The sequence below is a fragment of the Watersipora subatra genome, chromosome 10 (genome assembly GCF_963576615.1).
Source record: "Watersipora subatra chromosome 10, tzWatSuba1.1, whole genome shotgun sequence".
NCBI lineage: Eukaryota > Metazoa > Bryozoa > Gymnolaemata > Cheilostomatida > Watersiporidae > Watersipora > Watersipora subatra.
Genome location: NC_088717.1, coordinates 1,490,846 through 1,505,502, shown reverse-complemented (window position 1 = coordinate 1,505,502; position 14,657 = coordinate 1,490,846). Strand labels below are relative to the sequence as shown.

The 14,657-nt window shown below is 38.6% G+C and overlaps 1 protein-coding gene across 1 annotated transcript; it reads left to right on the top strand.

Annotated features, from left to right (window-relative positions):
• The first annotated feature begins 1,223 nt into the window (after positions 1 to 1,223).
• LOC137405590 (collagen alpha-1(I) chain-like) lies at positions 1,224 to 12,966 on the top strand. Its single transcript, XM_068091896.1, has 20 exons — positions 1,224 to 1,299; positions 1,952 to 2,112; positions 2,944 to 3,064; positions 3,738 to 3,797; positions 5,301 to 5,500; positions 5,726 to 5,852; positions 6,033 to 6,347; positions 6,445 to 6,651; positions 6,757 to 7,008; positions 7,100 to 7,279; positions 7,469 to 7,621; positions 7,710 to 7,844; positions 7,937 to 8,086; positions 8,660 to 8,881; positions 9,887 to 10,039; positions 10,124 to 10,258; positions 10,350 to 10,499; positions 11,093 to 11,314; positions 11,858 to 12,037; positions 12,592 to 12,966. Exons 2-20 carry the CDS (start codon positions 1,954 to 1,956, stop codon positions 12,657 to 12,659), a joined length of 3,189 nt encoding a protein of 1,062 aa, XP_067947997.1. The 5' UTR covers positions 1,224 to 1,299; positions 1,952 to 1,953; the 3' UTR covers positions 12,660 to 12,966.
• Positions 12,967 to 14,657: the final 1,691 nt, after the last annotated feature.

Sequence of the window (14,657 nt, the reverse complement as noted above, 5' to 3'; positions counted from 1 at the left end):
TTTTGTATCGTTATTATACTTAAACGACTCCATTAAAAAATGGTTAAATTTGTTGATGAGATTTTGGTACAAGGGTTTGCAACGTTGTTGATGAATAATTTTCGTAAGTTGTGTGCACATGCATTTATCATAAAACGCTCAAACATGCGCTCCGCTCGTGTTTGGTCATGGGAATATCTATCACTATATAATATATATTACTATATAATATTTATCACTATATAATATCTATTACTATATAATATCTATCACTATATAATATCTATTACTATATAATATATATCACTATATAATATCTATTACTATATAATATCTATCACTATATAATATCTATTACTATATAATATCTATTACTATATAATATTTATCACTATATAATATCTATCACTATATAATATCTATTACTATATAATATATATCACTATATAATATCTATTACTATATAATATATATTACTATACAATATCTATTACTATATAATATCTATCTCTATATAATATCTATCACTATATAATAGCTATTACTATATAATATATATCACTATATAATATCTATTACTATATAATATCTATTACTATATAATATCTGTTACTATATAATATATATCTCTATATAATATCTATCGCTATATAATATCTACTACTATATAATATATAACACTATATAATTTCTATTACTATATAATATCTATTACTATATAATATCTATCTCTATATAATATCTATCACTATATAATATCTATTACTAAATAATATCTATCTCTATATAATATCTATCACTATATAATAGCTATTACTATATAATATATATCACTATATAATATCTATTACTAAATAATATCTATCTCTATATAATATCTATCACTATATAATAGCTATTACTATATAATATATATCACTATATAATATCTATTACTATATAATATCTATCTCTATATAATATCTATCACTATATAATATCTATCTCTATATAATATCTATCACTATATAATATCTATTACTGTATAATATCTATATCTACGTAATATCTAGTATATTTAAGCTAAACTCACTTAATTGCGCGGTCAGATTTAATCTATTATAGGATTAACATTTTTCAGTTGAGTATTATTGAGTGTTAGATTGTAGACCTTGAGGTTCATTGAATCCTTCGACTAGCTATATCTCAAGCTCAAAGAAGGGGCTATACAGGGAACCCATTCTATAAGGATTAGTGACAGATTAGCGGGGATATAAAGGATGTCTGTTGAAGAAGAAGTTTAGTTTACCCGGCCCTTCCTTGTGAACTCCACTTATCTCAGTAAGTTCTAGTCAAGTCTTTGCTTTCAGTACTACACGCTCATTTTAGGTCTTGTCTATTTGAATTCATCTTTGTAAGTTTTTTTATGAATAACCTATTTTCTGTTTATTGGTTTCAAAATAATTAAAATTTGTTTATGTTAATGCATTATATTTCTTTCTCAGACTATTTTAGTAAAAGACTTTTTAGAATTTCTTTTTAGTTTTTATACTGTTTAACTTTATAGACTTTAAAAAATCCACACTTTTAAGAACAATATCAATGCCACACATTTATACATGCTGTTTTCTGTCCCATATTTATTTTGTAAATTGTGGTTTTAGTGCAAGCGATCAGTATTTTTTACGTTTTGTCAAAATTTAATCTTACAAAAGTCTTCTCGTCTAAAAGTTGTTACATACACTAATATTTTGTAGGCCTATACTTTTGCATGTGAGAAACTGTTTCACTCTTTGTACCATTTGCAAAGACCCACTGTCAACCACAATTTCTACCTGTTACAATCTGTCAACTACAACTTCTACCTGTTACAATCTGTCAACCATAACTATACTTGGTACAATCTGTCAACTTCAATTTCTACCTGTTACAATCTGTCTACTTTAATTTCTACCTGTTACAATCTGTCAACTTTAGCTTTCACCTGTTATAGATATGAAGGAAGGTCTAGTACCGCCGCAGGATTCGGCACCCAATCAAAGATGGTACGTTCTCGTGTCCATCGCTGTCAACATGGCTCTGCTGGTTGTGAGCCTTAGCATTGCAGTCTATGTTGGCGTCTCCACCCAAAATAGTCAGCAAAAACTCTGGCAGGTTCGTAATCAGAGTTACCTCTCCTTACTGTCAAGGACACAGTTTACATAATAGTTTATACAGAATAATATTGTAACTATATATTGAAAGTCATGTTTGATAAGTGAGAAATCTTGTGTAGTGGATTTTTAACGACACAATGTTGATCAGTAAATTTTTTATGCACCCATTTTTATTAACTTTCTATTGTGGCAGTTATGGTCGCTGAACTCAATCAGTTTTCTACTATTTAAGAAATAACAGAAACTACTTTAAAAGCTTAGGGATGATATAATCTAAGAGTATAAGATGAGTTATATTTTCAGCTCATTTGAATCAGCACAATAAATAATGATGATAGTGCTGCTTAGCAAATAATCCGCAGATAATCTGAAGATTGGAGATTGTAGGCTTAAGGAAGCGTTTAAGATGGGAAGGCTTACGCATCCACTCAACCTTCAATCAATCAGCTGTTTATTAACAACTATGGCATGCCCTCTAGCGCGAACATGATAGATGCTATCTATTTATCATATCTATTGCTTAGGTGTGTCTTATTCTCTATTAACACCATGCGAATACCCTCCGGCACGTCTCCAACTGGTAGCATGCATACTTTCTACTTAATTCCAAATAATGTTTGTTGATGTAGTTTGACACATGTCGATTAATAAGCACTTAATGCAAGCAGAATATTGGCTACGATTTAAATTCCACGATATGAAGATTAGAGATAAACATTTCTGAGGTCATCTGAGGTCGCTGTGGCAAAAAATTGAATCACAGACAATATCTAACAAAAGCATTCTTCACCAATCAATCATATAGACATTTATTACAATGTGTTGCCAGGAAATTAGAGACTTACAAGATGAGATGATAGGAAACAAAGACAGCTTGAATCTCCAAATACAGCAGCTATCTGACCAACTAGAAGGACATAACCATAGGTTCAGAAGAGATTTCAACGACCGTAAGTGAAACTCTTTCATTGCTTGTTTATCCATTCATGAGAATATCCATTATGTGATGTATGTTATCTCCACTCACTCATAATGTATCATTTTGTATTAGGCATTATTTTCACAAGTTTTAAATGCGCTCAACGCCATTTCTGTCTCTAATGTTGCTATTATATATTAGTTCTTATCTCCCCTTGTTTATAATGCGCTAAAGAGTGTCTCTTCTTAGTTGTTTCAGAGTAGGTAGATATTAGATCGTCATGTTCATTAAACACAAGATATTATCTCCTGACACTCATAGTGTAGGTATAAAGAATGTCAGGAGTGTCAGGTATTAGTGAGGGCAGATAATTATCTGCCCTCACTAATTATGAATTAGGAAATATCTACCCTCGCTCATTATGAATTAACTAGTATATCATTGTACTTCATAAGAGATTCCGAAGCATTTCTTCATATTCTTGAGTTGTATGGTCATACTTTCTCAGGGCTTAGTGTGTAGTGGACACAACTCCCATGCACAAAAGAATAGTTTATATTATCTCCCTTTGCCACAATATATTATTATTTAGTCTTTATTTGCTAATATCCTTTAGATAGCTTCACAGGTGAGATAAATGTTATGTTAATAATTATTGCTTCATCGCTATTATTGTTTTAATAAGATATTTTGATGTTTTTTAGCATTCTTTAGCAATACCGGAGGCAGCAACTATGGCAGCGGATTTGGTGGTGGAGGTGGTGGTAAGTGGCAGTTTAAATCTTTTTTAAGCAAAGTTCGCTTATTTTACTTTTCCACCAAATCAGTTCGAGTATAATTATCTTTTTTGTACACTTTTAGTATAAATGCTTGTTTGCTCTGTTAGGCCTACATCCTACCTTTACACTCTTTCTGTTTATTTTATACTTGAAATTTTTTCCTTCTTTCTCCAATACCTTTTTGTCTCTTCTCTATTCTTTGGCAACATCTAGCAGGTGGCATGACTCTCTAGCAGCATATGCCTTTACAAATATGCAACAAGTCGATGCAGTGGGCGTTATTTCTACCTCAAATCTTGTTTACATGTTTCAACCAGTTTCCCTCTTCTGTTTTTTATATTTAACTAATGCAACAAATACTCTATGTTACTCCTGCACCTACCTGCCATCCGTTGTCATATTCTAACCGATTAAAAGACATTTAAGTATTTTCAGGTCACTCCGCAAAAGCTCATGGTATTTATTAAAATAAAGCTACTGCTACCTGCCATATGTTATGATATTCCAATCAATCAGAAAAATGTGTAATTATTTTTAGTTCACTATAGAAAGGTTCATGGTATTTCTCCAAAACTGTTTCACGGCTATCTGTCATCTATCTTCATCTGTAATGGTATTCCAATCAATCAAAAAGTATTTAATTATTTTCAATTTACTCTGGAAATGATCACTGAATTTTTTCAAATACTTTGCGTTACCTGCCAAATATTTCCACCTATTGTGGTATTCCAATCAATCAAAAAGTATTCAATTATTTTCAATTTACTTTGGAAATGCTCGTGGAATTTTTCAAATACTTTGTTGCCAAGCTGCTGTTTGTGATAATATTCTAATCAATCAAAAAGGCTTTTAATTATTTTCTGATCACTTTGAAAATGATTATAGTATTTTTTCAAATGGTCCTTATGTAGTGCCAACTGTCTCAATATGTTATGATATTTCAATCAATCAAAAGAGAATTTGGCAGTAGAACACAGAGTAATAGTGTATTGTATTACATACTGGTGACAGTAAACTTGTGGGTTAGGTTATCAATTGCATGCTGGTACAACAGGAGAGTCAGTACAAACAAGTATTAGTATTTCTATACTGCCACAAATCTTTTCCTTTGAAACATAAATTTGGTTTTTAAAGCCAAATATAATCCATGTTATTCCAAGTGTTTTTGAAATCAAGCACTTTAGTTTTTTATATGCAATAAGAAGAACAATCAGTGCGATAGTTTAAAATTGGTCAACAATATGACCCCTGCAGGATTTTCCTTACAACTTTTTAGCAAATTTTGCTACGTGGTGTTCTCCGCTGACACATTTAGCGCTTCTTTGACCCAATGCCTTGGGAGCAAAATAGAAAAATTGACTGGTAGACATGAGACGTTCATCATTTGCTTTGAACTTTCAACATTGGCTTCAGTTTAAACTATATAGCATTATGACATCACAGCTCAAGTGTCAAACTCAAATTAGTTCTATTTTTACATTTTTTCAGGCTTCCTTCCTTCACCTTCATCAGGGGGTGGAGGCGGAAGAGGAGGCACAGGAGGAGGAAGAAGAGGGACAGGGGGAGGAAGAGGAGGAACAGGAGGAGGAGGAGGAACAGGAGCAGGCAATGGTCAAGCCTCAGCCGCACCAATACAATATACCGCAGCACCTGCTCCTGTTGTCACCCAGCCACCCTATGCCCCAGTTGTGAGTTCGAAGAATTTATAGAATAAATGTATTTCTTGCTATGAAAAAGTAGAAGATTCCTTTTAAACAATCATTTTTAGCTTCTGGGCAAAGCTTTAGACAAGCTGCTATAGAGGAGCAGCCTGTCTCACCTCTGAGCAGGAGCCGCTCACTCTCACCTCATAGTCATTAAAAATCTTGATTTTGGAAAATAATTGTTTAACAAAATACTTTTTTTTTAACTAGACCCATAGACCAAGGCCTGCACCCGCACCCGCACAAGCTTGCAACTGTCCACCCGGACCTCCTGGCCCACCGGGTCCTCAAGGCTCTCCTGGTACAGCTGGATACGCGGGAGCTCCTGGACCCAAAGGTAATATTCAAAGTTAACTCTTGTTTCAAGAAGGAAAGAAGGAATAAATGAATATTGCGATCTACTGATTGCTGAGAGATAGTTTCCTAGAAGAATAGATTACGACAAATAAATATCTTAGAAAGCAGGAAGGGCTGGTAGCAGAAGTAAACTGCAAAGCATTTGTTATTGTTGTACTAGGTGAGCCAGGGTACAATGGCCTCGATGGTGAGGGTATCGTGGGTCCACCCGGACCTCCAGGAGTTGGTTATGCTGGCCCTAAGGGAGACACAGGTGCGCCTGGGTATGACGGCGCTGATGGCGCTCCAGGCTCTCCCGGTGTAGGATATGCCGGACCTAAAGGTGATCCAGGATACCCAGGAGTCCCAGGAGCTGATGGAACACCTGGTGAACCCGGACCACCTGGACCGATAGGTCCAATTGGTGCTCCTGGCTCTGCTGGTTACGACGGAGTACCTGGTGTTCCCGGAGACCACGGTGCAACGGGTGCCACAGGTATGCATACAACCTTCACATATGATGTTATACAATTATTTGTAAGAAGTCTTTAAAAAGTAAAAGCATTGTCAGGATAATAACTTTGTACTGCCAGGTGTGAGAGGAAAAATGGGAGCTACAGGAAGTCACGGACCAGATGGCGCTCCAGGATATGATGGACCCAAAGGAGACAAAGGAGACAGAGGTGTCCCTGGTTATGATGGTGCTCCAGGAGAGGAAGGACCCGCTGGATCTCCCGGAAGAACTGGATACGATGGCGAAAAGGGTGAACCCGGCATTCCAGGTCCACCTGGATATCCAGGTGTGAAAACTGAGGATTGAATTGTTTACAAGAAAGTTTGGATACTTGGTCTGTCGTAACACGGTATTATTAATGTGAACCTAATATAGCTCCTTGTATTTTCAGGCCTTCCTGGAGAGACCGGTGAGCCTGGAGAGCCAGGCTCCGTTGGATATCCCGGTGTCGTGGGTGCGACCGGAGCTGCAGGTGGACCAGGTGAACCAGGTTATGATGGTGCACCGGGATCACCGGGTCTGCCTGGACCTAAGGGAGAGCATGGCCCACCTGGAGCACCTGGGTATGATGGATCAGTAGGACCTGCAGGGGCTCCTGGAGCTAAGGGAGATAGAGGTTCACCGGGATATAATGGCGCCAAAGGTTAGCTGGTCTCAATAATTTTGTTTACTACAAATTGCTTCCTCTCTGCCATAAATCATAGATCACCAACATAGATGTCTTGGTTGCTTAGGTGAGGTTGGACCATCAGGATATAACGGTGTAGATGGGCAAGATGGCGTGCCTGGAGAGCCGGGACAAGATGGCATTCCGGGCAGAAATGGTGACAATGGCTATGATGGAGTAGATGGCGAACCTGGTCTGCCTGGTCTTCCCGGAGAGCCTGGCGAGCCTGGATATGATGGAGAGCCAGGTATTGGTCATAAATGCTTTTTTTAAATATAATTTCATATTTCTAAATGCGCAAGAAGTTTAAAGGTTGTTCAACTTATTTAATGAGAAAATTTACCATGCCAAACAGAAATGACATGCCGTGTCTCAGGTGTCTTTAGCCAACTGTATCCATGTCTTCTACAAACTAAACTGATTCATTAAAATGCAGGCGAAAGAGGTCCACGAGGTTATAGTGGAGCCAAGGGTGAGGCTGGTATAACGGGACCACGAGGATACGCTGGAGCCCAAGGAGCCAGTGCTGCTGTCGGTGCACCAGGACCTGCGGGACCTAAAGGAGACAGAGGAGCCGACGGCACACCAGGTAAATTGAAAACAGGATGAGGGTCAAGTTTATTTTTGTTTTGACATCCTACAAGTAGTCTAACCTTCTGCTATTATTTATTTTGCAGGTTATGATGGTGCACCTGGTTCAGCCGGACCAAAGGGTGATCCAGGAGTTCCCGGAGCTCCTGGATACGCTGGATCTCCTGGAGCCAAGGGTGATCCTGGTGCACCCGGATACAACGGGGTTGACGGAGAACCTGGTATGTTGACTACCTGTGTCTTTCCTGAACTTGGAGGACAAGTTATGATTTCAGTCTTTTTCAGTTCTTCATTGTTTGCCTATGTATTTTAGGAGCCCAAGGACCACCAGGGTACGATGGTGCTAAGGGAATGCCTGGTGCACCTGGCTACGGTGTGCCTGGTGAACCAGGTGTAGATGGAGTGCCTGGCTATGATGGTGGACCTGGAGCACCTGGGGCACCTGGACCTAAAGGAGAGAAGGGTGCGTTGACTTGTTAATAAGACCAAGCTATTTAACAAGTTGTCTTTCGTTACACCTGTATTAGTGTGCTATTTTAAAATGAGATACTTTTAGTATGTTAGTACTTGTTTGGTGGGTTTACCAGGCTTACCCAGTTCGATAGGTTAGCATAAGTTTCTTATTAACCAAATATAAATAGAGCTACTAATACTAGTGTACAACAGACACAAAGAATAAATAAATCTATGAGGTCTACGATAGCCAGTTTTGTTATTGAGCTTGGCTGTTTTCAGATAGACGAATAGTACTACTGTATAGTCTAGCCAGATAAATTTTATTCGTAAAACAATCGTGATAAAATAGTTTGCGTTGATTGATGCATCTGCTGGGTACAATAGAGTTAAATACTGTTGTAATTCTTACAATTAATTATTAGCTATGAGATGGTCTGCTTTTTGGTCGAAGTCAAAAACCAGAAGTTGTAGACAGTGTATACTTGTATATATTAAGACTTACTCTGATCAACAAATCAATCAGTGCTTTTATCCCTCAAGTCCTGGTCGCTACTTCTATAATTTACTTTATTGCTTACAGGTATGACTGGAGTTGGACTACCAGGAACTGATGGAGTACCTGGTTACGATGGTGCACCCGGAGAACCAGGAGAACCTGGAGCGCCAGGAGAACCTGGAGCAAGAGGCTATGATGGTACAGATGGTACACCTGGATATAACGGTGCAAAGGGAGAGCCTGGTATGCCTGGTGCCCCTGGTACCCCAGGAGTTGATGGCTATAATGGAGCTCCCGGACCCAAAGGTTTGTATGCAGCGTGCAAGGAAGAAATGACCTTATTTGATTGATTTGACCATATTGATGACCTTATTTGATTGATTACGAAAACCTCTTCTAAGTATTTTTTGCATTACTTTAAACATCAGATACCAGAGAAGTTGTTTTCTTCAACTGAAAAGATTTGGCATAGATCTGGTTCTGTATAACATGATGGTAGTGATCTGAGAATTGCAAATTCAACTATTAACTGCTATAATCAAAGTTTTCAGTATCCAGTCCACTCCGAGTTTCTAACGACATATTTTTACAGACTGCAGACCCTAGACTCTATTTCTACAGACTACATACTCTAGACTCTATTTCTAAAAACTCTAGACTCTATTTCTACAGACTCTAGACTCTATTTCTACAGGCTACAGACTCTATTTCTACAGACTTTAGACTCTATTTCTATAGACTACATACTCTAGACTCTATTTCTACAGGCTACAGACTCTAGACTCTATTTCTACAGACTTTAGACTCTATTTCTACAGACTACATACTCTAGACTCTTTTTCTACAGACTCTAGACTATATTTCTACAGGCTACAGACTCTAGACTCTATTTCTACAGACTTTAGACTCTATTTCTATAGACTACAGACTTTAGACTTTATTTCTACAGATTACAGACTCTAGACTCTATTTATACAGACTACAGACTCTAGACTCTATTTTTACAGGCTACAGACTCTAAACTCTATTTCTACAGACAACATACAATAGACTCTATTTCTACAGACTCTAGACTCTATTTCTACAGGCTACAGGCTACAGACTCTAGACTTTATTTCTACAGGCTACAGACTCTATTTCTACAGACTACAGACTCTAGACTCTATTTCTACAGGCTACAGACTCTAAACTCTATTTCTACAGACTACAGACTCTAAACTCTATTTCTACAGACACTAGGTTAATGTATTTTGACTTGCATGTTTAATAGTGATTATCCATGAGCATTATTCAAGGATATATACGCTGCAGGTGAGCGCGGAGGAGCGGGTTACAATGGAGCCAAGGGTGAGCCTGGCTCAACTGGACCAAGAGGATACCCAGGAGCACAAGGAGCCAGTGCTGCTGTCGGTGCACCAGGACCAGCGGGACCTAAAGGAGACAGAGGAGCCAGTGGCCCAGCGGGTGAGTTAAAAGCTAGATGAGTTAAGTTTAATTTTGTTTGATCATTTTACAAATGTATGACTTGCCAATGCTACTATTTCGCAGGTTACAATGGTGCCCCTGGTTCGGCCGGACCTAAGGGTGATCCAGGAGTTCCCGGAGCTCCTGGATACGATGGATCTCCTGGAGCCAAGGGTGATCCTGGTGCACCCGGATACAACGGAATTGATGGAGAACCTGGTATGTTGACTACGCGTGTCTTTCCTTATCTTGGAGGACCAGTTACGATCTCAATGTTTTCACCTCTACATCGTTTACCTATGTATTTTAGGAGCCCAAGGACCACAAGGGTACGATGGTGCTAAGGGAATGCCTGGTGCACCTGGCTACGGTGTGCCTGGTGAACCAGGTGTAGATGGAGTGCCTGGCTATGATGGCGCACCTGGAGCACCTGGAGCACCTGGACCTAAAGGAGAGAAGGGTGTGTTGACTTCTTAACAAACCAAGCTATTTAATAAGTTGTCTTCTCTTGCCTTCATGGAGAACCAGTTTTACAGAAGCACTATTTTAATATAAGATCTGTTTAATATGTTGACATTTGTTGAGGGCTTTACAAGGCTTACCCAGTTTTCTAGGTTAGCATAAGTTCCTTATTAAATACAACATACATAAATAGAGCTACTGATACCGGTGTACAATGGACACAATAAACTGATAAATCTATTGAACCTGTGATAATCAGTTTTACTTTTGATCTTAGTATAGCCAAAAAAACCATAATAATCAAATTCCAATCTTATTAGCTAGAATTTGTTTGTGGAATAATTCAAAGAAAACAGTAGAGCTAAATGATCTATCGTGTACAAAAGAGTTGAACGCTGTGTCAATGTATCAAATATTCTATTTTATTTGATCATGTCTTGTTGTTTGTACTTAATATCACATTGTTTGTTTCTAGTCAAGGTCTTTTTTCAGAAAACCAGAAGTTATAAATAGCGTGTACTTGTGTGTAATATAATTTACTGTGATCAAGAAATTAATCACTACTTTTATGATTTACTCCATCGCTTGCAGGTATGACCGGTGTTGGACTACCAGGAGCTGATGGAGTACCTGGTTACGACGGTGCACCTGGAGCACCAGGAGCGCCTGGAGCACCAGGGGAATCTGGAGCAAGAGGCTATGATGGTACAGATGGTACACCTGGATATAACGGTGCAAAGGGAGAACCTGGTATGCCTGGTGCCCCTGGTACCCCAGGAGTTGATGGCTATAATGGAGCTCCCGGACCCAAAGGTTTGCATGTAACTTATTTAGAGACACAAGAAAGAGGTCATTTGGTCTTTTAGACACTATGTAAAACTTGCAAAAAAATTTCTGAAGCCGCAAGCACAGGATTTATAGAGAATAAGAACCTGAAACTATTGCCATGGTAACGCTTTGGCCATTGCTTGCTCTTGCTAGCTTTCACAGATCTTTTCTATCTGTCACATACCTTGAGTCTCAAACAGTATACCCATACATACTTCTAAATTAATGTCTCGCCATTTACGCACGGCCTAGAGATTATCCCTTCTAAACCTGTATTAGCATAATCCATGGGTATGACGCCATCTGGCAATACGGTTGGCTGACGGTATAACTGAATGATGAGCTTTTATATAACTAAATTTAAGATAACGGATTATGATAGCCGCAGAATCTGATAGAGTGTAAATTCACAATTATGCTAGTGATGTTTTTGGTATGCAGAAAAATCATGGGTAGAAAAGTATTTTTAAGGACTGCCAAGTATTGGACAGCCAATGAGCATTTTTCGAATAACTGAATCTTTTGCAGGAGAGTCCGGATCAGCAGGCGCACCAGGTTATGATGGCGCTCCAGGTAGAGATGGAATACCCGGAACTCCCGGAAGGCCCGGTGAGAGTGGAGCCAACGGATACAACGGAATCGACGGAGCTCCAGGTCCTATCGGACCGCCTGGACCTCCCGGTTCATTTTCATCTGGAGGCCAAGGAGGTAAGACATTTTCACTCACCGTTAGTGATATAGCCATAATCATAGACCTTTATGTAGCATAGCAAGTATGTTCTTATGTGGTGATGTCATGGAGATACCATCACAGTATGACATGATATTATAATATATTAATATATGATATGATCATTTATGTCTACTACAGTCATTCACCTATTATGGTCACATAGACATAGAGCCTAATGGACACCAGAACCATTAGGGCCCATAAACATATAATTCACCATGGGTGACTGGCTATGTTGAATGAATGTGTCAGGACAAACAAAGATAGGAAAGGAACCCAGTCATTTGACAATCACAAATCTAGAATTCAAATATAGTTTCAGATGCCAACAGCTGGCCTTAGCGTAAAACATCACCCACTGTTCTTTCATCATTCTATGGCTAGTTTTTGTGTCTAAATGGAAATGAGCTAACTGGGCATGAAAGTCAAAGAGTAGTGACTTATTTGTCAACCTTGTTTTGTTTTTTTTAATCAAATCCCGCTTTTGGCTCTGAAATGTGAGCGTAATGTGATCAACTGTATTTTCCAGGTTATGCTATTCCAGGAAACAGCCCCAATCGACCATCTGGAGGATCTGATTATGACAACTCTTATTAACAATAAACTTCCTGTTAACAACATGACTGCCTGTCGACATGTGTCATGTCATCTGGCAGCTGTATATGACTGCCTGTCGACATGTGTCATGTCATCTGGCAGCTGTATATGACTGCCTGTCGACATGTGGCATGTCATCTGGCAGCTGTATATGACTGCCTGTCGACATGTGTCATGTCATCTGGCAGCTGTATTCTAAGTCTTCGTTTTTACACAGTTATGGTTTATATAAAATATGCTCAACTGAGGTTATTTCTTAAGTTATTACTTTTTTTTATAAATAATATAACAATACCGGACACATCTACTTGTGCTAAATAAAAGAGTACCTGCAATCAATGTCATGTTGAGGAGAGGATGGGTTTACAGTAAAAGCATACCTGCCATAAATGTCATGTTGAGGAGAGGATGGGTGTACAGTAAAAGCATACCTGCCATAAATGTCATGTTGAGGAGAGGATGGGTTTGCAGCAAGATTAATCTGAGGTTTGCTGTTCTAAGCAAATATATGAACAGTTTATAATTTGAGTTATCATGAAAGTTTTGGTTTATCACATCTCAGGCTACAGTTATAATGCAGGTTCAACAGACTTCAGGCTACAATTACAATGCAGGTTCAACAGAACTCAGTCTAAAATTATAATACAGGATCAACAGACCGCATGTTACTGCTATAATGCAGGTTCAACAGACCTTAGGACACAATTATAATTTAGCTCCAAAGCTCAGGCTACAATTATAATGCAGGTTCACTAGACCGCAGGTTACAGTTATAATGCAAGTTCAACAGACCTTAGGCCACAATTATAATGCAGTTCCATCTGAGCTCAGGCTACCATTTAGCAAATGGCTCATTAGGTTTCTTGCTTCACACACCCTCCCTGGTTAGTACACTATAACTTAAGTCAGCAATAAACCCTAGGATCATTGAAGCACATGCTATTGAAGCACAGGCTATTGAAGCACAGGCTATTGAAGCACAGGCTATTGAAGCACAGGCTATTAAAGCACAGGCTATTGAAGCACAGGCTATTGAAGCACAGGCTATTAAAGCACAGGCTATTGAAGCACAGGCTATTGAAGCACAGGCTATTAAAGCACAGGCTATTGAAGCACAGGCTATTAAAGCACAGGCTATTGAAGCACAGGCTATTGAAGCACATGCTATTGAAGCACATGCTATTGAAGCACAGGCTATTGAAGCACAGGCTATTGAAGCACAGGCTATTGAAGCACAGGCTATTGAAGCACATGCTATTGAAGCACAGGCTATTGAAACACAGGCTATTGAAGCACATGCTATTGAAGCACAGGCTATTGAAGCACAGGCTATTAAAGCACAGGCTATTGAAGCACATGCTATTGCTAAAGTCTCATCACAGCAGATGCTGCAGACTTGTCATATTTGGCACATAGAACTGGAACTCTAGGTAAGCCTATGTCTCACTCAAACGATAGTTAATATGGTTGTAAGCTATAATGGCGTATTTTACTCTTTGGAGCACACTCTATAGCCTATTTCATTTTTTATATAAAGTTTTAAGCTATACCAAAGCTTTTGGGTTGTCTGATCTCAGACTATAATAGTCTGAGATCAGACAACCCAAAAGCTTTGGTAATATAACTTCTCTATAATAGAGAAGTCTTTGGCTAATTAGAAGGCAGATTATTGTTAAATTTCTTTCACCTAAGAATTTAGGTTACAGCTGCTAAGAATTCAGGCTACAGCTGATAGCCTTGGACTGTTTACCACTTTAAATACAGACATACCTTTGGGTAACGAGAAAAGCAGTAGCTAAACTCTTAAAGTGCATCATGCACCATGCGGCAGCATTCGTACACCCTGTGGCAGTGTTCATGCACCCTGTGGCAGCATTCATACACCCTGTGGCAGCATTCATGCACCCTGTAGCAGCATTCATGCACCCTGCGGCAGCGTTCATACACCCTGCCGCAGTGTTCATACACCCTGCGGCAGCCTTTATGCACCCTGTAGCA

Excerpts from the sequence above, each read along its gene's own strand:
- LOC137405590 (XM_068091896.1), top strand. The coding sequence starts at position 1,954 with ATGAAGGAAGGTCTAGTACCGCCGCAGGATTCGGCACCCAATCAAAGA. Across the intron at positions 5,501-5,725 it reads AGCCACCCTATGCCCCAGTT|ACCCATAGACCAAGGCCTGC; the intron begins GTGAGTTCGAAG and ends TTTTTTAACTAG. Across the intron at positions 8,087-8,659 it reads TGGACCTAAAGGAGAGAAGG|GTATGACTGGAGTTGGACTA; the intron begins GTGCGTTGACTT and ends TATTGCTTACAG.